Source organism: Calidris pugnax, unplaced genomic scaffold (genome assembly GCF_001431845.1).
Source record: "Calidris pugnax isolate Ruff unplaced genomic scaffold, ASM143184v1 scaffold89, whole genome shotgun sequence".
Lineage (NCBI taxonomy): Eukaryota > Metazoa > Chordata > Aves > Charadriiformes > Scolopacidae > Calidris > Calidris pugnax.
The window spans coordinates 2,327,775-2,352,191 of record NW_015090865.1 but is presented as its reverse complement, the minus strand read 5'-3'; the positions used below and the strand labels follow the sequence as shown (position 1 = coordinate 2,352,191).

Below are 24,417 nucleotides of genomic sequence, written 5' to 3'. Positions count from 1 at the left end.
GGGGGCACCACTGACCTCTAATTGCACTTTGAATACGTTAGTTAGTTCCCTTCTCTCAGCATACACATTTTTCCTCTTCTTTCACAATCATGTCCAAGCTAGAAAGCCACTGAAATCTTAAAAAAAAACCCATACAAGCTAATAGAAAGCTAAACAAAAAGAAATTCTGGAATTTTCAAAAAATTAAAAGTCTAGATGCTCTTATTTGACATCCGTCACCACCTGCCTTTACTGAACAAGGAGGCAGAGACTGTTCCTTGGTCTCGGCGCAGTAAATCGCTGTGATATTCTCTCACTTACAAATATAGCTCCACGTGTAAAAATTTTGATAAGGCCTAAGCACAAGCAGTTCAGGCCTATTTGTCTGTCTTCTCTGATTTTTCTGACTTAACACAGGAATTTTAGGCGCTGGGTTTCCCTAGTCCTCATCCAGTGGAACGATGGAAGGGTAAGACCTGCCACCTTCAGGAAACTACATTAAATGCCAACGCTTTCTAATCGTAGCTCTTTCCTTTTTAATTCTCCTTAACATCCCTGCCTTCCAACAGAACCAGATGAGATGCTTAGAAACCAGCACAGCTTTGGCTCCTACCTTCAGTGTTTAAGCAGAAACTGAACAACTTACCATCAAGAAGTTCCAATTCAAAAATAGCAATGGGTCAGTATCAGCCTCATTAAAGAATTTTATACCACGACTGAGATGTACAGGTACAAAGTTTTTACCCTGAGCTCACTAATTAATTCTCTCAGAGATGCTTAGAAACCAGCACAGCTTTGGCTCTCTACCTTCGGTGTTTAAGCAGAAACTGAACAACTTACTATCAAGAAGTCCCAGTTCAAAAATAGCAATGGGTCAGTATCGGCCTCGTTAAAGAATTTTATACCACTACTGAGATGTACAGGTAGAAAGTTTTTACCCTGAACTCACTAATTAATTCTCTTACCAGGTTCGCGTTAATATCAGAGTTGTGCTGAATTCTTCAGAGAAAGTAATAAATAAAATAATTATTAAAAAAAAAAAAGAAAAAGCCCTTACTCTTTGCCAAGCTGTTCTTATTCTACTGCTCACCAGCAATTAAATTTTTATTAGAGCTTTTAGAATACAATTTTGAGCAGCTAGTGATCACCCAAGCCAAACCCAATTCCCATTAAAGAATCTGTGATCATCCTTCTTTTCTCTCTCTGGGGCCAACTGCTGTAAAACACCATCTCTCAGATTATTTACCCAGAAACTGAGCACATCAACATTCTGGGCCTGGTTTCCTTGCTCTACAATATATGCCTCTATCTGGCTGCAAAGTCACTAAATTGGCAGACTCTTTGCATTTTAATGAAAGTAAATTATAAATGATTTGCAATATAGTTCTAATCATTTTTACACTGAGTAAAATACCTCATTTTGTCATTTTCCATAGATTATTCCCCCGAATCAAATATATATATTTGTATACATATACACATGCGTATATACATATATACACACATAAAATATATAACTAAATTTTTGGAGAAATACTCCAGAAACCGATCCAAGTTAGGCAGTTTTATACACTGTCAATGAATATGATTAATTTACAGAGACTGTTTTTATTGTAAGGCACACCATGCTCCAATTAAAACTCTAATTAGGGCTTTCTTATACTGAAACTAAGCTGCTAGACTATTTTCTAGACTTTATTTACAGCTAGAACAAGTACATCCCTTATGAAAAAAATTGAAATAATTTGGACTTACTTTAAGAATCTCATCAGGAATTGAAAACAACCACCCCATTTCTATAATTAAGTAGTACCACTGGAGTCCCATGATAATATTTACCATAAGCTTCTCTCAGGGGGTAAAACCACGAGTTGAACGCACAGATCTAGAAAGAAAATGTCCACAGGACTGAATGAGCTTCACACAGCAGATGTGCAAGTTTCAGAATGCTTCACTGAAATGAAGACAACTTACACATCCCTGTAGACTTGGTCTATCCATGGCTTTCTGTTAGTCGTACAGGAAAACAATTCATATACTATTATGACAAGGGAACCATCAGTAGTTATGCTGTAAGATATTCTCCACCTCAACAACCCAAATGTCCAAAAATCTCCTTATTTATGGACAGAGGTCCTAGCTTTTCACAAATCAATCTTAAAATATTGAATTATCACCTCCAATAAGCAAACATCAAAATTAATATAAGACACTCGTTCAAGGATAGATGAATAAAGGATCGCTATACATTGACTTACAAACCCAATTCCTCTACCACTTCTTCATTGCCAAGACTGGTCAAACACAGGCTCCAGAATTCTGGCTGCGTTACAGACTTCACTGTTGACACAAGCTTAAAATACAAAACCTGGAAAATTCAGATTATAAACTTCAGCTGCTACTGGAACTATTCGCAGTGGATTGAAGAAGGAATTATCACTGGGATTTAAAAGAGTTAAAATCGTACTTAATGGAAACTTTAAAAACTTCATGACATTTTTGTATTAAATAAAGACACACAAAGATTTTAAAAGTTTGTTTTTATTATTTTAGTGTGACTGCATTCTTACCTAAATAAACTTTTCAATCACTTTTACACTCTATTTTCGTCAAAAAGGTTTCAACAGGGAACACCACACAGTATTCTGCAACCTTCACACTTAAAAGTATACAGAAACATTCAGAATTGAAAGGCCTTTGCAACGTGTTTCTTTTAAAAACATTAGATTTATAAATCCAAGTGTATATTAAAACAGATTTTTTTTTCCAGACACCCACTGACAAACAGTTCTACGTGATCTGTCAAAGAACAAGTTTAGGTGTGCTTCCATTAACTCTGCAGTAGCCTTGGCCATGGGCACTGCCACCAAAAACAAGAGCAGGAATTAAGAGTGTTGTAGTCATCAACGGGAGCCAGAATTTAGCTCACTGGTAATGACCACTAATTTTGCTCAAGTTTGCTGCTCACCAGTTAATACTTAAGGCAAATTCCATTGTATGCTTATTTTCCCAAGCTGAAGTAACTATTATACATCGTTCGTAATACACTGAACAGAACGTATTTTATGGTGTATGTAAGATGTGGCAAGAAGAAACAGGATACATTGCAGTTAAACATTTAATTTTCTATTTAGAACGATGAAACTCACATTTTCAACTTGTATAAAAAACATCGTTATTGAAAAGCCTGACCTTTCAAATTTTATCAGAAATGCTACTTTACATCTGAACAAAAGGGTTTCTGGAGTTAAAGAGATGTCCAAAAGCTGGTGCTCCTCTCAGAAGGACTGTAGGATACGTAGCCACAAATTCTCAAACATAAGGAGAATCCAACATACTATTACTTGAAGTAGACAAGCCATGAATTACATTCAAATAAGAGAACTATTACATCATATGATTCTTTTCACTACTGTGTGCTATAGCTCAGTAACTCCAAAAACTTGGTAAAAGGAATAATATTATTTTTTAGCCACAGCTAGTTTTTACACGCCACAGTCTTCAATTTGCAAGGGCAGTTTAACATCAGCCTCCACTCCTCAGCTGTAAAATTTCTCAATCGGTAATAAATAGAAAAGATACATCTGATTTAAGACACAATAACGAAAATAAGTACTTAAATACTGGCACAAAAATGAGAAAAGATGCTACTAGTGGCATCCTTAAGTATCTGGCCCATAAGATGTGTTAGCATAAAAAGTATCTAATTAAACAGCCAGCATTTTGGCTTTGCACAATGCTTTGGTTTTGGTTTTGTTTTTTTTTTACCCACTTTTAATCACACATTCAAATAACAAACAGAACAATAACTGGAGACAGCGTGAGCAGTCTCCTGAGGATTCTGCAGGAGCCCACCTTGCTGCTTTTGAGGTAGGATCTCTTCCCCTCCTTTGATCCCACAAACCAGCCAACACAAGGCAGAATTTAATTCCTAAAGCGTGCACTCCCTGCACACCTACGAATAACACAGACTACAACACCTTAATTGAAAAAAAAGGATGTTTCATGGATTTTTGGAACGTTAGGAGAATTTTGTAAGTAAATCTGTTAAAGATTCCATTCCAGACTCTTATGAAAATAACAATACAGTGAACTCAATTAAAGCAACAGTAATTTTAAACAGAAAAATTGGATTGAGAAAACATCATGTTCCAGGAAAGAAGTGTGTGTTTTGTCACCTATATTTATTCTTTAAATATATTTATATTTTTATAGTACAGATTGAATCATTTATACATATAAATACAACAGTAGCGAAGAACTACAAAGATCTGGTTTTTAGAAGTAAATGGAGCAGACCTTTACACAGGTAGAGAACTCTTTCAGCACATTTTAGACTTGATTTCTGCCAGAGTTGAAAAAGTTGGAAATATTCTTGTATAATTTTATCATAGGTTTCTTTCCCCTCTTGTGAAAGTGGAGACAATTTTAACATAAAAACAAACATACAACAGTTCTTTATCTTGTCTCCACACACACATTTAACAACGTTTGCTCAAATCACACATATCAGCTATTTCACTGATTCAAGAGAAAAATGTGTTTTTACCGAGTGGAATCTCAGTCTGAAAGACAACCCAAATCTGCTCACAAACACAAAATCCTTACTCTTCTGTCACTTCTTCTTTAGGCTGTTTGAGCTCCATCAGTAACTCTTTACCACTTTCTCCTGCTTTTGAGGCAAAGAGAATAGCTCCCTGTTTAAAGCCCAGGAGTTTCAAGCTTCTGGCATAATCTGCATATACAGCATGGATCAATTTATGTAAATGAAGCATTAAGGAAAACACAAATTAATAGCAAAATGAATAAACTCAGTATCTTATTTTTTTTCTCCTCACTCCTTGGCTGAAAATGCTGGACACTGCTGCCAATTGTGCTAATCCAATATTTGTCAGCACAAATAAAGACAAAAAAGTTGCTTTAAATTCTACTACTGAAATGCACGTCAGCATTTCTCAAGCAACATGCTATAAATTAAACCAGATACATTTCGGATATGCATAAATACTTACCATAATACCATGTCATAACTTGCAAAAGAAATTAAGAAACTCTAAGGTCATACTGCAAGATTGGTTCCTTAATTAGATGTATCTGGAGTTGTATAGACATCTGGAGTTGTCTATATGACACCTTAGTGGCTTTAATTTACAAACTGACATCAGTGATGACTCCATAGAAAACAATCAGGTATTATTTATAGGAATATAAATATAGGAACTCCCACCCCTGTGCAGACTAGTTCCTCTAACACTGGTCCATGCACACTCACTGTGTGTGAGTACACAGATGCAAAACCAGGATTTCAGGAAAAGGATATTTGTATCATCATTAACTTCAAATGCCCCGTACTTCAGACAAGCTTCAACAAATAAAGCCGCTCGATCGAAGTACCTCATGCTGTTAAATGGAAAAATATTTCTTTAGGAAAACAGGAAAGTATGGCTGGACATTGCAACAAAACACTTACCAAAACACAAATGTCAGAAATGAAACTGCAGGCCCCCTCCCACCCCCTTGACTTCTGAGTCAAAAACGCTTAAATAACAACTTTGGACAAGAGAAAATACAGATTGCACTGTTTCTCCTTTACCTGTGCAACATCTCTGCAACTTTTGAAAAGCATCCAAGTGACAAGAGGACAAGAATGGCTTTGGACTTCTGGTTGACTTGTGGAGAGCAAAGGTGATCTACCCAACGCTTTAACACATCAGCACACTCCTCTGAGTTCAGTCGAACCTTTAAGGGATGGGAAAACCAGTCAGGAACTCTCAGCTGCTTACTAAAAGCAGCATTTTGGAGGGAATGTTTTCAAGGGAAACATTTTAAGCAGAAGTAAAAGCACCTCAAATTACAAATTTCTTTCTAAAAAGCATACTAATCCCTTGAACGAATACAAAATAAAGAAAAAGAAGAAGTATATAGATATAAAAGCCTCCACTCTGGTGATTTAGTATTTAAATGTGATTCACATTTCTTTTTACTGTACAGCTTTATTAAAACCTCAAGTATCAAGAAGTTACAAATCTTTACGCTTTACTTAAAGCTTAAGGACCAAACACCTTTACTTAAGAGTGGGATTCACTCATTTAGAAAATCCAAGTATGACTTTTTCCATCTTTTCTGCAGGAAGCAGAACAGAAACTTTAGAGACGCTGAAAGGTCATCTTTAGTGACTCCTGGGTGTTATCATTTGGAGAATTAATGCTGTGTCTCTGTACTTTTACTGTAATTACATCTGCATACCAAAACAGAAGTTGCTGCAAATCTATGTGGTTGGTGATAACTTTAAAATCAGCACACATGCTACATGGAGCTCAGCAGAAAGTCACTGCTTAATTACTCATCCTCTTCCAGGAGTGGTTTTTTGCAGTTTATATGAACTCTGTATTGCTGCAACTATAAGCAACTTCACAAACCGCTGCTCAAAAACTAGATAACTGAGTATTCCAACCACGTTTAGGCCTCAGTCTTGTTATTTGGATGACCAGGGCAGACCTCTGTAGTCAAAAGGCTGGAGAAGAACCTGTCAACACTGATCAAATGGATTGACTTGTTAAAGCGTATCACATGGAAAGAACTGATGGTGATATTTCAAATTGATGTTTCAGTTTTTTAATGCCAGAGAACTCCAGCACCCTCATCAGCCTTCACACCTACATATATTAAGGAGGTTCATTTATGTCAGCAAACTGAAAACTGAGAAATTGTGTACCTTTGCAAGCCACGCTGCACGATTCCATTCCCCATAAGTTTGCAAGTAGCGACAGGCATCGGCAGCCTTATCGATCAGACACAGCAGCTGTACACCCTCTGGAAAATGAACAACACACTATACCTTAAGTTACAGGAAAAAAGAGTTCCTATATAAGTGTGAGCAGATCATTCATTCCCAGAAAAAGCGACTAACATTCTTAGCATCTGAAGATGTTAAAAAACCCTAATTTCTATAACCTCGGGGTCAGTTATCATACCTTTTTCTTGAGCTACAAAGCTCAGAAGGACCTCACAAAACTCGTTTATCTTTGTCCTAATTACAAATGACATGGAGTTCACTAGACTTCTCATCAGAAAAATCGTTATCTCTTTATAAGTCGAATAAACAGCTTTCATAAATAACCCTTTATTTTCATTTAATGCTGTCCTTAGTGCAATTATTAACAGTGAAGTGTTAATTGTTCAGAGTGGAAAGTATTTTTTCCAGGCAAGTACAGACATCAGTACTTTCTCCTCATGCCTTTGAATATTTCAGTCCATCATCCTATTGTGAACATCTCTTGCATTCAACAAAATTAACCTGTACATGTAAGAAAACACAGTTTTTGAAACAAGTTCTGAACTGAAAAGGAAACTAAGTCCATTTTCCAGCTTCAGTAATAAGAAATCATCATTTAATTAATTCTGTAATTCGGGAAGTGGAAAATATGCAGCTTTATGCACTCAGCCTCTTTTCATGCAAAGAATTACTACAAGAATTACACCAGAAATACATTTTCCAATGAAAATGAGTCAAAACAAGTTGAACTTTATAACTGAGTTACTGATGGTTTTTAACTATTCTAGGTAGGGCACACTATACAACATATGCATCATGTAAGATCTATTACAGCAGGACTTTCTCCTTTCCCATCTCCATTACCAGCCATAATAATTATTAGAATGACTAGTTTGTAAGCAAACAGAGAATTTTACCTGCAAGCTTTCCATTGGCGATCATGTTGGTTGCCACCAGTTTAATGGTACTTTGAGATGGACCTGATGAGGTGACAGTGGTGACCAAACAAGCTTTGAGTGAATCACAGTAATAGTGTGCGTTGTCTGAACTTGTTTCTAACAGCAGCTGCACTGCTCTGTCAGTCTGGCAAGAGAAATTAAAAAAAACCCCACAACTTTGACCACAACATACTCACTTTTAAACAAAGGTCTTTATATTTTCACCCTTTTAAAGCCATGGAACAAATCATAATGAAAATTATTCTAAAACAGACCACAAAAATATCCAGCAGGGTAATAATTAAGATTTTATTTCAATAAAGCATCCTTAGTAAGGAGAGCATTTAAAACACCCATCACGAATATAATATTTAATCACAGACTAACATTTCTAGAAGGGACCAAAGAAATATTCTGAATTAAATTTTTATTTCCTTGTTTACATAATCTTTTGAAGAGTTATAAAAAGAAGAGAAGCACTTCTGTGATTCTGTAATAATTTAAAGTAAGCAGAAGAAAAACAGAATTGTAAAGATGCAGAAACTGGCCAGGGTCTCAAGGACTGATTTACAACTTGATGTTTTAATGTAAAGGCAGAATTAATTTCAAATGTTAGCTAGAGCTGAGCACCTCAGCAGTGGGGCTCATTACACTGGCTGCAGACACCCATCTCCGAATCGAATGGGTCAATACAGGCAAGTCATCACTGCCTGGCACTAAAATGAGGCACCCAACTTTTAGAGAGGTCAATCTGGTGAGGTCAGTCAAGCTGATGGCTTAGATAATTACAGAAATAATTAAAAGCCGCATTAAATACATATTAAAATACAGCGACTCAATAAACTGGTATTTTTTAACTTCTATAAACTGGCATTTTGAACAGAGTATCTTGAGACTAAATATTTCTGGCATCTTTTACTGGTCACATTTATTGACATGCTCAAATGCACAGTGGCACAGAAACCACTGAAGTTCGAGCTAGGAACACCAAAGCTATTTTTGGAAATGGATGCAGCACAGCTGCATTAGTAGGGAATAGCTCAAGATAAATACTGTACAAATGCAATAATATTCTTATCAGGGTCTCGGGGAGCAGCTCTGTAGCATCTCACTGCTCAGTACAGATCTGCCAGCAGCTGAGGTACACCCTTTGTTATCTAAAATGAGAGTACTAAGTGCAGACCGAGTTACCCCAAAGATGTTAAGTTTTAGTTATTTCTGGGAATCTCAAAATGTAATTATTCTTTTCTAGTCACAAGACAGAAAGAAAGATTTTTAGAGGGTTCCCACAAAAATTAAATAGTCTGAAGCAGATAACACCAAACATTACCATATACTATGTCGTTACACAGAGTCTGCAGTGTAAAAACCTACTAACACAGCAAAAACTATGCACAGGACGAGTAAAAGTATGAAACAACACATATGAGTTACAGAAAACTTTACTCGAACAGGATATATACATAAGATGGACAGGGAAGAAGAATAAAAAATTCTAATATTACCCACAAACCTGGCCCAAGAGAAGCAGCTGATCAGCACATTTCCTGGTGTGATCGTATGTTGATCTCTTCACTTCCTGGAGATTCACCCTTTCAAGTTGAAATTTCTGCACGAAGAAGGAAAATATATTTTAAATGTAAGAGTATTGTAACAAATAAAATGAACCATTTAAAAGATACAGAAGTATTTTGAGAGTTTTTCGAACACCCTCTATTTTTAAATAATAGGGAATGATTTAATCCAGAGTGGTGTGTTACTAATAAAAGTCAAATATTTATAGTGAAAAGCTGTAAGACAATAACAGGGTTACAATGATGAGCATTTATTGGTGCAGACAACCTTCTTATTACATATATTTTTGAACTCCTTGAAATACCTGGAAATACTGATTTTCACACAGTATGTCATAGCATATATCCAAGGGATTAACCAACTGTTCTTGAAGGATGGCTGTGTCTGCCAGTTTTGCAGGCTTTTCCTGGGATAAGCTGTGCAAGTAGTGAGCAGCAATAGTCCAGAAATGCAGTTCAGATTCATCCCCATACAGTCTGAGAGGATAAAAAGCAGGGTATGAAATATGCTTGTATTTTTTCACATCACATAAAAATATTACGCATTTAAAATATATTTTTACATATTATTGACCACGCATTATTGTGGGCATCACGAGTACTTTGCATTATCAATGGGACAAACTAAAAGATTAAGGAATGGCATTCAGCAAGCTAGATAAATTGGCCAGCAGACTGTTAAAATAGCAATTAAACTCAGTGGCTGTTCAACATATAAATACGTGGAGACTGATATTTTATTATTTTACATTTAATCACTAATACCCTCCTTCGACTACAAGAAAGTTGCTAAGTTCGAAAAAATCTCTGAATAGAGACAGACTAAAATTAGCTACAGTTTAGGTAGAAGAACAACAAAGAATAAATAGATTTGAAATTAAAAAAAAAAGGCCTTTGGGGCATTGGATAACTAAATGCCATGTAGTCAGCAGAACTGCATTTGTGAAAGTACCACCAAGACTGAAGGAAGTTCTCTACCCCCAGGAAGCAAATAAAACTGTTTCAGTAAGGTAACGTTTAGAACAACAAAGAATAAATAGATTTGAAATTAAAAAAAAAAGGCCTTTGGGGCATTGGATAACTAAATGCCATGTAGTCAGCAGAACTGCATTTGTGAAAGTACCACCAAGACTGAAGGAAGTTCTCTACCCCCAGGAAGCAAATAAAACTGTTTCAGTAAGGTAACGTTTCCATTTCCAGTCCTGTTACCCACTAATACATGGGTAACAATGTACTTTAGGAATTGCACTGAGTTAAAGGAGAATTAGTTGAGTACTTCCATTTCCAGTCCTGTTACCCACTAATACGTGGGTAACAATGTACTTTAGCAATTGCACTGAGTTAAACTTCAGCACATTCACATGCATTAATAAGATCAAGACTTTATTAGCAAAGATTTGATATAGTTATCTGAATCTCTACTACCTGGCAACTAGGAGACATCTTTGCAAGAGCGTGAAATCCGGATCAAGCAAAAGTTTCTTTATGTCACTGAAAAAAGAGAAAGCCATAAATAACCTGTAAAATGCTGTGTGAATTTTTGTGGTTGGTTTTTAACACAAATAGGATGGATCACCTTCAAATTGAAAAAAAAAATCAAACCAAAAAATACACAATTTCTGTTCTGAACTGAAAAAATACATCTAGCAAAACAATTACAACAGGAAGTATTTGTAATTTCAAATATGATGGATCTCAAGGAGCGATTCACTCTACCAGTTTAAACACAAATATTGAGTCTGTGAGGAACCCCTTATTCTTGTAATAAAGGGAACAACCACAAGGGTGTAGGCAAAGCTATAAATTAGTCTGTAGTGATTCTACAAATTACAAGATTAATTCAATTTTGCAACTATGTAGTGCTACAGCAAAGAATTCCACATGCATGAATTTAGGGTTTCTATATGCGTTACATATATAAAAATTAACTGTGTTTAAAATAAAAGCTGTCATTAGTCAAGCTTATCTTTAGAGAGGCAAAAAGTTTTCCTTCTTCATTAAGTTGTGAATTGCGACAAATTTAAGGTTTTTTTGCCTTCTCTGAATTCACTAGCTTACTCAAATATTAATATGAAAATTCTTACTTGGACAATGAATTCAACTGCTCTTGAAGAAGGCTTTTTATATTTTCATTCTCTGGATAATCACTGGATAAAAAAAAAAAAAGGAAATGGTTTCCTATATTACCAAAATGACAGGATTATCTGAAATGAAACAGTATTACTTTTTTCTTATGGTAAAATCATTCATGCAAGATCCTTTGTCTAGTTACTAGTTACAAAATAGTAATGAAAGACTGAGTTTGGTTTTTTTCAACCTCAGAGTCAGTGCCACCAATCTTTCTTATCCCATTTTCCATTTATTCATTAACCTTGGAATTAATAAAAATGGCAATGCGTAGCCCATGACCACCACCAATACAAAAACACAATAAAGGATACAGAAAGGTGCTCCCACTAGGATGTGAAATACAGCTCACCAAAAGTAAAGACAAGCCTATTACACTATCACTTAGAATATTGCTTTCAATTATACTTCTAAGAACCAATTCTGACTATTCTTATACTAAATTCTTGAACAAAGAGAACACACGGATGTTCTCCAAAGTAATATAACCTGTAAATGACATAAAAATACCGCCAGTACCTTAAGTAAACACTGGTTTTTGTTAGCCAAGAGCTACTGAAAGTCAAAAGAAATGATATACTTCACCTTAAAGCCTTTTCTATTTATTACTTTTAGTAATGAATAGTGAAGCTATTATCTTTATGACTGTCCCAAAGAGTGAGGAAACTGATGTCTAACAGTTATTTGCACAAAAAGATTAATAAAATATGTAGGATTTAAAAAAAATATTTATATATAGATATATATTTCTCCTTACGTGTTTATAATATCTAGAGAATATTTCTCATTCCATGGCTGATGCAACAAGAATGCTTTTAAAGCTAATGAAGCCCTTGGAACAAGCAGATAGGGACACCATGCAGGTTCTGAAACAAAAGGAAAAGATTCATTGTGAGTAGCTAATGTACAATAATACTCCCTTCAGTAACCATAAAATGTATCACCTTGTTTGCAAGCACCAGAAGAAAATCATAAATCTCAGTCTTTTCATATACACAGCATGGGTTACTAGACATAAAAGCTTATCTTTATACTCAAGCAAAAACATTTCATAGAAGGTACAGGGTTATCAACCATGCTCAAATGAGAAATTCAGGACACTCCAGACTGAATTTAGCCACAGGCTCCTGGAATACACTATACTGCCATTAAGTAGACCTGTACAGGATGATTATTACTGCTACAAGGACATGTTGGAAAATAAGTACTTCTACACCAAAACGTGCCACAATTTATGTTTTAGTTTTACTTTGCAACTGTATTTTCTACAGCATAATATAAGGATTAATTCCCATCATCCCAAAAGGATGTTGTGAAGTTTAATACATGTCTATATTGGCAAAGAAATAAGGTGAAAATTATAGTACTATCTGTTGCCATACAAATTTAAAAGCCAGTAAGTCTGCATTCAGGACGAGGTTTGGATGATTTGCTGAAAATGCTTCCCAGTGGCTTAGGAGTAGAACAAGTATCAACCAGCTCCATCATTAAATATTCAGCAATTCCCCATACTTCATATGCACTGAATGATGTAGGAATCTTGTAAATGTGATTTTGTAATTAAAAGATTATCACAGTATAGAGGCAGAAGGACAGGTAAATCAAAGGCACTTTAACCCTGGGGTACCCTAATTTCAGTGTGCTCGGTTTTAAAACATTCATTTAATAACAAAAATAGCTGTGACAAATTATGTTTTTCCTCAAACAGCCTACACTACAGCTCCTGACATCCCACTTTTGTTTATTACATATGTCTTACTCAGAATCTACATTTTTTTAAGGAAATTGTATGAGTAAAGGCAGGATTGCCCAAAGACATCAAAACAAAAGCATTTACTGGGGACACCAGTAATAAAATACAACAAGAAAGTAGCATAGTTGACTATTGAAATAGTTAAATATTTAAATTCCCTTCTTAAACATACAGCAAAAAAAGTCAAAGAGCACTAGAATTTCTATTTCAGAGTTCAGTGGGAAAATCTACTTTGAAAAGCAATGAATCAGTCTACAAACTGTCTTTGATATCTGAAAATATCAGAAAAGATATTTCCATACATTAATAAATGTTTTAAAAATCATGTAATGAATTTCAATGATGTAGGTACTGATACCCAATTGATGTACTGATGCTTTTTAGGCCAACCTGCTAGACATCTGTACAAAAAGCTCTTATTTTGTTCATCTATATTCCAATTAAGCTATTAAAAAGTATAATTAATTTAGAAGGTTAAATTAGTACAAAAAACCACCCATATACCCTAAGCCTAGAAAATTTATCTGCTTCTATGAAAACCAACTACAGGGACACCAAATCCCCCACACATGACAATTCTCTGTTCTGACAGAAGTGCTGAACATTTTTATAGTCCACTTTCAAAATGAAATATCCAGCAGCTGATTGCAAAAAAAGAAATCAACGTACCTATTAAGTCCTGTTCATCCATTCTAAAAGACGAGGGTTTCATGGACAAGTCTAGAACTCTAATGCACCCATCATCTGACGCCAGGACCACTTTGTCTGAAGTGCACCAGTCCACGTCCAGGATTCGAAAATTGACGTTTCTTCCACTTCTTAAACTGCTCACCATTTGTACCTTTAAAAGTTGAGTTATTTTTCATTTTTAGTAGGCTTTCCATCACCTGGTGTAATACTCTGTCATGTGCCCATGAGGCATACCGGAAAATTTGCAATAAAAGGTGAAGTTAATCATAAATCTTTTTAACGATGGTCTCTTCTGGAGAGTTGGGAATTTAGAAACCTTGGAGTAGGGCACATGCTTGCCCTGAAACAATACTTCTTCCCAACTGAGAGCTGAGAAAAGATCCTTTTGAGCACAGCTGTACAGCTGCCTTTTTGTTATCTTTTCTGACATAAGATTTCCACAGTAAACTCGTGAAAATTTACATTTCCCCTTACCGAATACTACAATTGTTAATATAAGGAAATATCAACAAAGCCTCCACTGCAATCGACATTCTTCTCTTTCCTTTCACTTGTTCAAGAGCAAAGCCTGGAGTCAGAGAGATGTAAGGTACAGCAGCTCTAGAGCACGACTACTCTTAGCACTGAGAGAACTGTAGAAAAATGTGGAAATATTGGGTAAGTAGTTATAGGCAAAAGTGAAGTTCTAAGGAGAGGATTATATGGGTAATAGGACAAGACTGTAGAATATTTCTACAGATATTCTGAAAGATTCTCAGCTGACAATGGGAATTGATTTTAAATCCTTTCATGTAGGAAACTTCAGTTGCCCCAGAAAAAGAGGGAACAGCTACCGGAGGAGTATCCCATGGCATCAAAACCATTCAAACGTTCTTCAAGGAGACACTCGTGGGATAATATTCTATTCTACTCTGCCTAAATCATTTTCAGTTGTTCGTTGAATCTGCTGTCCAAATCTTATAAACAACAAAAAGTTTCATATTGCTCAAATTAAGTGTGAGTTTGGAGCTGGTGCTCACTACAAAAAAATAAAATTCCATACCCTCATAACCTGAAATTCCTCCGGGAGGCTAAGTTAAAACAGTGCAATTATCTTTCCTTCCCCATGGTACTATAATCCCCTCAAAGACCTATGAAGCAAACCCCAGATTTGTGAACATTACTACAGAAGTTTTGAATAAGATGAGAAGCTAGACAACGGTAATTAACAAGTGTCTAGCTTTCTGGTGCTCCCTAACAAATTAAATCCAGAAAAAAAAATCAAACCAAAAAATACACAATTTCTGTTCTGAACTGAAAAAATACATCTAGCAAAACAATTACAACAGGAAGTATTCGTAATTTCAAATATGATGGATCTCAAGGAGCGATTCACTCTACCAGTTTAAACACAAATATTGAGTCTGTGAGGAACCCCTTATTCTTGTAATAAAGGGAACAACCACAAGGGTGTAGGCAAAGCTATAAATTAGTCTGTAGTGATTCTACAAATTACAAGATTAATTCAATTTTGCAACTATGTAGTGCTACAGCAAAGAATTCCACATGCATGAATTTAGGGTTTCTATATGTGTTACATATATAAAAATTAACTGTGTTTAAAATAAAAGCTGTCATTAGTCAAGCTTATCTTTAGAGAGGCAAAAAGTTTTCCTTCTTCATTAAGTTGTGAATTGCGACAAATTTAAGGTTTTTTTGCCTTCTCTGAATTCACTAGCTTACTCAAATATTAATATGAAAATTCTTACTTGGACAATGAATTCAACTGCTCTTGAAGAAGGCTTTTTATATTTTCATTCTCTGGATAATCACTGGATAAAAAAAAAAAAAGGAAATGGTTTCCTATATTACCAAAATGACAGGATTATCTGAAATGAAACAGTATTACTTTTTTCTTATGGTAAAATCATTCATGCAAGATCCTTTGTCTAGTTACTAGTTACAAAATAGTAATGAAAGACTGAGTTTGGTTTTTTTCAACCTCAGAGTCAGTGCCACCAATCTTTCTTATCCCATTTTCCATTTATTCATTAACCTTGGAATTAATAAAAATGGCAATGCGTAGCCCATGACCACCACCAATACAAAAACACAATAAAGGATACAGAAAGGGGCTCCCACTAGGATGTGAAATACAGCTCACCAAAAGTAAAGACAAGCCTATTACACTATCACTTAGAATATTGCTTTCAATTATACCTCTAAGAACCAATTCTGACTATTCTTATACTAAATTCTTGAACAAAGAGAACACACGGATGTTCTCCAAAGTAATATAACCTGTAAATGACATAAAAATACCGCCAGTACCTTAAGTAAACACTGGTTTTTGTTAGCCAAGAGCTACTGAAAGTCAAAAGAAATAATATACTTCACCTTAAAGCCTTTTCTATTTATTACTTTTAGTAATGAATAGTGAAGCTATTATCTTTATGACTGTCCCAAAGAGTGAGGAAACTGATGTCTAACAGTTATTTGCACAAAAAGATTAATAAAATATGTAGGATTTAAAAAAAATATTTATATATAGATATATATTTCTCCTTACGTGTTTATAATATCTAGAGAATATTTCTCATTCCATGGCTGATGCAACAAGAATGCTTTTAAAGCTAATGAAGCCCTTGGAACAAGCAGATAGGGACACCATGCAGGTTCTGAAACAAAAGGAAAAGATTCATTGTGAGTAGCTAATGTACAATAATACTCCCTTCAGTAACCATAAAATGTATCACCTTGTTTGCAAGCACCAGAAGAAAATCATAAATCTCAGTCTTTTCATATACACAGCATGGGTTACTAGACATAAAAGCTTATCTTTATACTCAAGCAAAAACATTTCATAGAAGGTACAGGGTTATCAACCATGCTCAAATGAGAAATTCAGGACACTCCAGACTGAATTTAGCCATAGGCTCCTGGAATACACTATACTGCCATTAAGTAGACCTGTATAGGATGATTATTACTGCTACAAGGACATGTTGGAAAATAAGTACTTCTACACCAAAACGTGCCACAATTTATGTTTTAGTTTTACTTTGCAACTGTATTTTCTACAGCATAATATAAGGATTAATTCCCATCATCCCAAAAGGATGTTGTGAAGTTTAATACATGTCTATATTGGCAAAGAAATAAGGTGAAAATTATAGTACTATCTGTTGCCATACAAATTTAAAAGCCAGTAAGTCTGCATTCAGGACGAGGTTTGGATGATTTGCTGAAAATGCTTCCCAGTGGCTTAGGAGTAGAACAAGTACCAACCAGCTCCATCATTAAATATTCAGCAATTCCCCATACTTCATATGCACTGAATGATGTAGGAATCTTGTAAATGTGATTTTGTAATTAAAAGATTATCACAGTATAGAGGCAGAAGGACAGGTAAATCAAAGGCACTTTAACCCTGGGGTACCCTAATTTCAGTGTGCTCGGTTTTAAAACATTCATTTAATAACAAAAATAGCTGTGACAAATTATGTTTTTCCTCAAACAGCCTACACTACAGCTCCTGACATCCCACTTTTGTTTATTACATATGTCTTACTCAGAATCTACATTTTTTTAAGGAAATTGTATGAGTAAAGGCAGGATTGCCCAAAGACATCAAAACAAAAGCATTTACTGGGGACACCAGTAATAAAATACAACAAGAAAGTAGCATAGTTAACTATTGAAATAGTTAAATATTTAAATTCCCTTCTTAAACATACAGCAAAAAAAGTCAAAGAGCACTAGAATTTCTATTTCAGAGTTCAGTGGGAAAATCTACTTTGAAAAGCAATGAATCAGTCTACAAACTGTCTTTGATATCTGAAAATATCAGAAAAGATATTTCCATACATTAATAAATGTTTTAAAAATCATGTAATGAATTTCAATGATGTAGGTACTGATACCCAATTGATGTCCTGATGCTTTTTAGGCCAACCTGCTAGACATCTGTACAAAAAGCTCTTATTTTGTTCATCTATATTCCAATTAAGCTATTAAAAAGTATAATTAATTTAGAAGGTTAAATTAGTACAAAAAACCACCCATATACCCTAAGCCTAGAAAATTTATCTGCATCTATGAAAACCAACTACAGGGACACCAAATCCCCCACACATGACAATTCTCTGTTCTGACAGAAGTGCTGAACATTTTTATAGTCCACTTTCAAAATGAAATATCCAGCAGCTGATTGCAAAAAAAGAAATCAACGTACCTATTAAGTCCTGTTCATCCATTCTAAAAGACGAGGGTTTCATGGACAAGTCTAGAACTCTAATGCACCCATCATCTGACGCCAGGACCACTTTGTCTGAAGTGCACCAGTCCACGTCCAGGATTCGAAAATTGACGTTTCTTCCACTTCTTAAACTGCTCACCATTTGTACCTTTAAAAGTTGAGTTATTTTTCATTTTTAGTAGGCTTTCCATCACCTGGTGTAATACTCTGTCATGTGCCCATGAGGCATACCGGAAAATTTGCAATAAAAGGTGAAGTTAATCATAAATCTTTTTAACGATGGTCTCTTCTGGAGAGTTGGGAATTTAGAAACCTTGGAGTAGGGCACATGCTTGCCCTGAAACAATACTTCTTCCCAACTGAGAGCTGAGAAAAGATCCTTTTGAGCACAGCTGTACAGCTGCCTTTTTGTTATCTTTTCTGACATAAGATTTCCACAGTAAACTCGTGAAAATTTACATTTCCCCTTACCGAATACTACAATTGTTAATATAAGGAAATATCAACAAAGCCTCCACTGCAATCGACATTCTTCTCTTTCCTTTCACTTGTTCAAGAGCAAAGCCTGGAGTCAGAGAGATGTAAGGTACAGCAGCTCTAGAGCACGACTACTCTTAGCACTGAGAGAACTGTAGAAAAATGTGGAAATATTGGGTAAGTAGTTATAGGCAAAAGTGAAGTTCTAAGGAGAGGATTATATGGGTAATAGGACAAGACTGTAGAATATTTCTACAGATATTCTGAAAGATTCTCAGCTGACAATGGGAATTGATTTTAAATCCTTTCATGTAGGAAACTTCAGTTGCCCCAGAAAAAGAGGGAACAGCTACCGGAGGAGTACCCCATGGCATCAAAACCATTCAAACGTTCTTCAAGGAGACACTCGTGGGATAATATTCTATTCTACTCTGCCTAAATCATTTTCAGTTGTTCGTTGAATCTGCTGTCCAAATCTTATAAACAACAAAAAGTTTCATATTGCTCAAATTAAGTGTGAGTTTGGAGCTGGTGCTCACTACAAAAAAATAAAATTCCATACCCTCATAACCTGAAATTCCTCCGGGAGGCTAAGTTAAAACAGTGCAATTATCTTTCCTTCCCCATGGTACTATAATCCCCTCAAAGACCTATGAAGCAAACCCCAGATTTGTGAACATTACTACAGAAGTTTTGAATAAGATGAGAAGCTAGACAACGGTAATTAACAAGTGTCTAGCTTTCTGGTGCTCCCTAACAAATTAAATCCATGCACTGAAGAACACATACTGTTGAATATGCACAGATGTTAAGAAACTTGTAGTAAAAAATACTCTTTTGTGCACAGATTAAATACTAAGATTGAAGACTTCCCCTGAAATTTTCAATGTCTTCCTCAAAAACATTATGAGAATAACAAAGCGTATCTCAGAGACACTGTCAGCTTTATAAGCAAAAGGTTCTTTTCATTGATGACAGTTTAAAAATGCTTTATAGGAACTAAAAGTCCTCTGAGAAAAGGCATATAAACTTTATTATACAAGTGTCGGCAAGAAATCATGACTAAGTCCTGATTTTCAGAAGTAATATGTGTATTTTCCAAAGTAGTACATATCAAAACAACAGACACTCACCTCTTTTGAATCCCAAATTTCTGCTCCATCGTTGTACATTGCAAGAAGTTTTTGATTTCCTTTCCCTGGGGCAAAACGTATCTTTTTCACCCAGCTTCGGTGCGTAGGAATCCCCCTAAGAAAAGAAAAACACAAGATTAGTATCAGTCATTTTATACCTAATACTGTGGGTACTTAAATCCTTTCCATAAATGTTGCAGATAGTGAGATTAGTATCAGTCATTTTATACCTAATACTCTGGGTACTTAAATCCTTTCCATAAACGTTGCAGATCCTGATGTTGTACAGGTTGAGAAGGAGAACAACATATATATACACACACATAAACACACACCCAAATGGCTATCCAAATTATTGTGAAAACTAAAAAGATTAAGTGCTTGAAATAAATACTACAACACTTAATGGTTTATCAGAAGCCATTGCAGATTTAACCTAAGAAAGATATCTAGCTGTTTTAAAAACTTTAATGAAATGTTACTCCATCTGAAAATACAAAAGATGAAAAGTTGAGAACAGTAACAAAGAAGGCATTTTCTGAAATTTTATTTCAACATACACCACAGATGACCTCCTATAAACACCGACTAAAATAAAGGGAGAAAAAACCCTCTAACACTCATTATCTCTTGTTTATCAGACTTTGTTTGCATCCATACCTGGATACTCTAGCTTTCAAATCCCAGAAATTTAAGTTTCCATCAACGTCTCCGAGAACCAGGATATCCCCTTTCCAGGCAATACATGTAATGCTACCCATACTTCCCTGGAAATATTTAAGAAGCAGAACAGAATCTTGTGATTAATAGAGCCAAACATAGGAACAAACATTTCAAAGTTAGCATTTCATTTTTTTTTAACTATTATATGACACAATACACCAAATTCTACTCAATTAATTAAAAAACAATTCTATTGAATATAAGCATTTATCAAGGCAGTCATATTTGCTTCAATATGCTTCAAAAGAAACTTCCTTTTAAGAAATTTTGGCTTTAAAGTTATGAAAATCACTTCTCTGTCTCTTGTTGCAAGGAAACACCAACATGACACACCTCATTAAATACAATACTAGCATATATTAAAGTAGGACAAAAATAAAAGAATTCGTGTTTGTAAGTTCAATTTATCAAAGCCTTCAAGAATAACTAAAAAAAAGCAAGATTATTCTTCCAAGTAGCCGGAAAAAAACAAACTTAAAACTCACAAAAGAGTGCCCTGGCCCACTCAAGTCCACCTTCTGTTGTAAGACAAAATCCATTAACAGCACATACACTTGTTTCAATAACACCCTCTCTGTAATTCAAGCTTTTTATTCAAGCTTTACAAAAATCCTTGCAAATATGTCATGTAATTTCTTCAGAAAGCAAGTCAGGGCCTATGAAGATTCTAACTTGTAAAAAAATAATTTATTTCAATATTGTTTTCAGTACAAAAACTGTAAGAATGCGAAAAGAGCACTGCTACTGTTTGAAGTTGGAACTTTCATTTCATATTTCAAACTACTGCATTAATGACCCCTTGCCACTAGAACAGTAGCGAAGAAAAAAATCAAAGCATCAAATACATAGAAAATTGGAACTCACATCAGGAGGAATTCTTGCACTGTCTTTTACTGAGTTTCCTTCTACTGTGAGATGATAAACCTGCCCATCAGCACCTGTAAACACAAAGTGCTCTCTGGCAGAAATGTTCTGGCTCAGCTCTGATTTGCTTTCAGCTTCCTGTAACAAGCTTTAAAGAGAACACAGTGAGACGTTAAGTATTTCTTTCTTGAAATTAGAATTGTAGGCAAATTCTCCCTAACTAATCCACAAAGACAGCAGAAATATGTGCATTTCCTTCAAAACAATTTACCAGAAACAACATTAAATCATTTATGCACTTGTGGATACATTTGGGTACATATAAGAGTTTTACTTCAAGAACCAGGTACCTAAAGGTAACTGCTACAGACACACCTGAGAGAAAAAGGTACACTCTCCTTCAGCAGTAAATCAAAGCTCCACACCTAAAAGCTAAATGGAGCTCCATAAAGTTATTTTCCTGGTATATTCTCGAGAATCAGTTGTTCTGTAGCACAATGGCACATGGTGAAAAAACATCAACTGATGCAGAACAGCATTAAATCAGAATGGGAAATACCTGATAACAGAAGATTCTACGCTGCTGACTTCAGTATCTGATGCAACCGTCTGTCGGGCCATGGCCTCCCGGGCTGCCAACTGCTTCTTCCTCAGGCTCTTCAAGTTATGAGAAGGTGACCACTCCTGTGAAAAATTGTCCAGGAAAAATGGAAAAGACAAACTTCTACTCCCTGAATTTACTGGGGGCTTTTCTGTTAATTACAATGATTGCTCTCTATGACACCTCCCTCCATCACCCAAGGGATAGACCAGATTTTTCCACAAGCACCTCCTTTTTTTCTTGCATCTATTTCACGGCAGATGAAAACAGAAGAGTGAAAACACTTATCTGTATGCTACAGAGAGAGTAACATCGTGCTGCAAAATTGTTCACAGATTTTACAGTACCTCAAAATATCACATTTAATAAACAGCAAGTAACAGATTTTATTCCTTACCAAAGCAGTTGCAGTAGGGAAGTTTTTAGACATTTCTCTGAGGAGAGTGCATGTTCTGACATCCCAGATTTCCAGTGGTTTGTCTTTAAATACTACAGCTAGATACTGCCTAAAACAAATAAGAATTTGCTCCATCAAAAGTAATCATTCCATTTTAATTTGAGCATTTTACTTCACACATGTTGTTCATTTCAGCATTCTGGAAACCATCAAAAACTAAGAGGAAGCAGAGTAAATTAATTTGGCACAAATCTCACTCTGAAGCTTGTGATTTTCTTGCAAAATAGAGTCTGAAAAAGAGTTCCCCTTCGAAGCTAAAAGAATCAGATATTTCTGTCAGGTGGTACTGCTCAATTACTGTAAAAGAGACAAGGGCAGGAACTCAGAGAAAGCAGCAGCACCTCTAATTTAGCCATATTGAGCCCATGTTGATGACTTCATGAGATACCCGAAAGACACACCAAGACTGTAGGTTGGATTATTTTTTTTTTCTCTACTCCAAATGAATCCCTACTCCAAATGAATTCCCTAATCCAGTGATAAATGAACATAAAATCCTCTTACACTAAAGCACTTGTCACTCATGCCTTCAGACCTTTCATCTGCAGAGCTAGATGAGTAAAACACCTTCAATCCACCGCTTTTCACATGCTTGAAAATACAGAGAGACTCTGCAGCTCTATGTACTCTTCAACTGCGTTAATCTCTATCCAAATGAACTGTCCTTTCTTGTTCTCACTTCACATTCTTGTCTCTTCATCTAAGCCCACGGCAGTTCCCAATTTTTAATGTATTAATAAGACCATTATGTGGTTGAACTATTCCAAATTCTCTGGAACACATACATACTTCCAAACAGGAAGGCCTTGAACCCCTCCAGGGATGGGGCAGCCACAGCTTCTCTGGGCAACCTGGGCCAGTGCCTCACCATCCTCAAAGAATTTCTTTCTGGAGTATTTATATATATTCTATTTATATATATTCCAGAGTATTTTTTTCTTGATGCTGTCGCACATTTTTCTATAATCTCTGGAGTGTTTTTTTCCTGGATTTGCTATTATTTCTAATAAGTCATAAGGATCTTCATGCAATACGGTAAAATTTGTAAACTTCCCAAGGCTAATCTACTTACTTCAGATGAGACACCTTTATCATTTCAATAGCTGGTTCATCATTGCCTCGCTCCCCACGAAATGCAATACTCCTGCCTGGAACACAGAAACAACATGGGGGGAAACAGAAATAGTTACTATACTAAGTATAAATATATATAGTAGACTATGACAAAACAAATTTTAAAATATATTCCTTTTGTGAATATAATACACCACTAACACCCATGCTGTGAGAATGCTTCTAAACCTCCTGCTGACACACAGTTATTCTTTTAATAAGTCCAAGCCACAGACATTTTTGCAAAGATGGTGTTTCAAGTCTGTAGAGCACCAGATGGAAAACATTATGTGGCTTCACAAGGACAAAAGAGCAGAACCAGTTAAAATTCCTCTTTATCATTTTATTTTGTCTTGACAACAGAAGGAAAATAAAAGGAGTAGTAAGAAGTTATGTTTGTCAGTCCTCAGCAAATCTGTCAGCCTCTTGTAGGGGTTTCTCAGGAAATACTAACCTGTTGGTAGGTCCACCAGCTGCAGCTCATTCCTTACCAACCCCAGATTGTTAGGTGTTGATGTGGCAAAGGAAATAAATCCAGTCAAGCTTATCCACTCAATTCCCCTGTCATCAGAAGAGAGAACATGGAGCATATTAGGCCAGGCTAGAAAACAGCCTGGACTGAAGTACAATATTTATATTTTTTTTTCATGCATACCATTCAATTTGAAAACAACACAGAAGTAATTTTCTACATCTTATGGAAACAACGTGATGTAAATATAAAGTTACCAAATTAAAAAAGAACTTTCTTTTCAGACTCTTATGGAAACAACGTGATGTAAATATAAACTTACCAAATTAAAAAAGAACTTTTCAGATTACACTGGTTCTTGTTTGGTTAAAACAAAAATTTCAGTTAGAAACACTGGTAACTTTTGTGAAAATCTCTCACAGATATTCAGCACTAGAGTGGACTAAAATCACTGCTCTCATTAAAGCAGTGATTTACCAGATGGGAAGAATTATCAAGTAACTC

At 35.4% G+C, this 24,417-nt stretch overlaps 1 protein-coding gene across 1 annotated transcript in view; it reads right to left on the bottom strand.

Annotated features, from left to right (window-relative positions):
• Positions 1–2,504: 2,504 nt before the first annotated feature.
• The window catches only part of WDR11 (WD repeat domain 11), a 44,720-nt gene continuing 22,807 nt past the window's right edge, over positions 2,505–24,417 (bottom strand). The window contains exons 12-29 of the mRNA XM_014945338.1: positions 23,896–24,002; positions 23,401–23,476; positions 22,269–22,377; positions 21,830–21,954; positions 21,271–21,418; positions 20,344–20,450; positions 19,684–19,798; positions 18,050–18,221; positions 16,385–16,493; positions 15,585–15,647; positions 10,692–10,757; positions 9,572–9,743; positions 9,206–9,301; positions 7,672–7,837; positions 6,695–6,792; positions 5,573–5,718; positions 5,300–5,379; positions 2,505–4,741 (exon numbers count right to left, since the gene is read on the bottom strand). Of these exons, the coding sequence (XP_014800824.1) occupies positions 4,584–4,741; positions 5,300–5,379; positions 5,573–5,718; positions 6,695–6,792; positions 7,672–7,837; positions 9,206–9,301; positions 9,572–9,743; positions 10,692–10,757; positions 15,585–15,647; positions 16,385–16,493; positions 18,050–18,221; positions 19,684–19,798; positions 20,344–20,450; positions 21,271–21,418; positions 21,830–21,954; positions 22,269–22,377; positions 23,401–23,476; positions 23,896–24,002 (2,113 nt within the window). The 3' untranslated portion in view covers positions 2,505–4,583. The remainder of the gene's footprint in view (positions 4,742–5,299; positions 5,380–5,572; positions 5,719–6,694; positions 6,793–7,671; positions 7,838–9,205; positions 9,302–9,571; positions 9,744–10,691; positions 10,758–15,584; positions 15,648–16,384; positions 16,494–18,049; positions 18,222–19,683; positions 19,799–20,343; positions 20,451–21,270; positions 21,419–21,829; positions 21,955–22,268; positions 22,378–23,400; positions 23,477–23,895; positions 24,003–24,417) is intronic.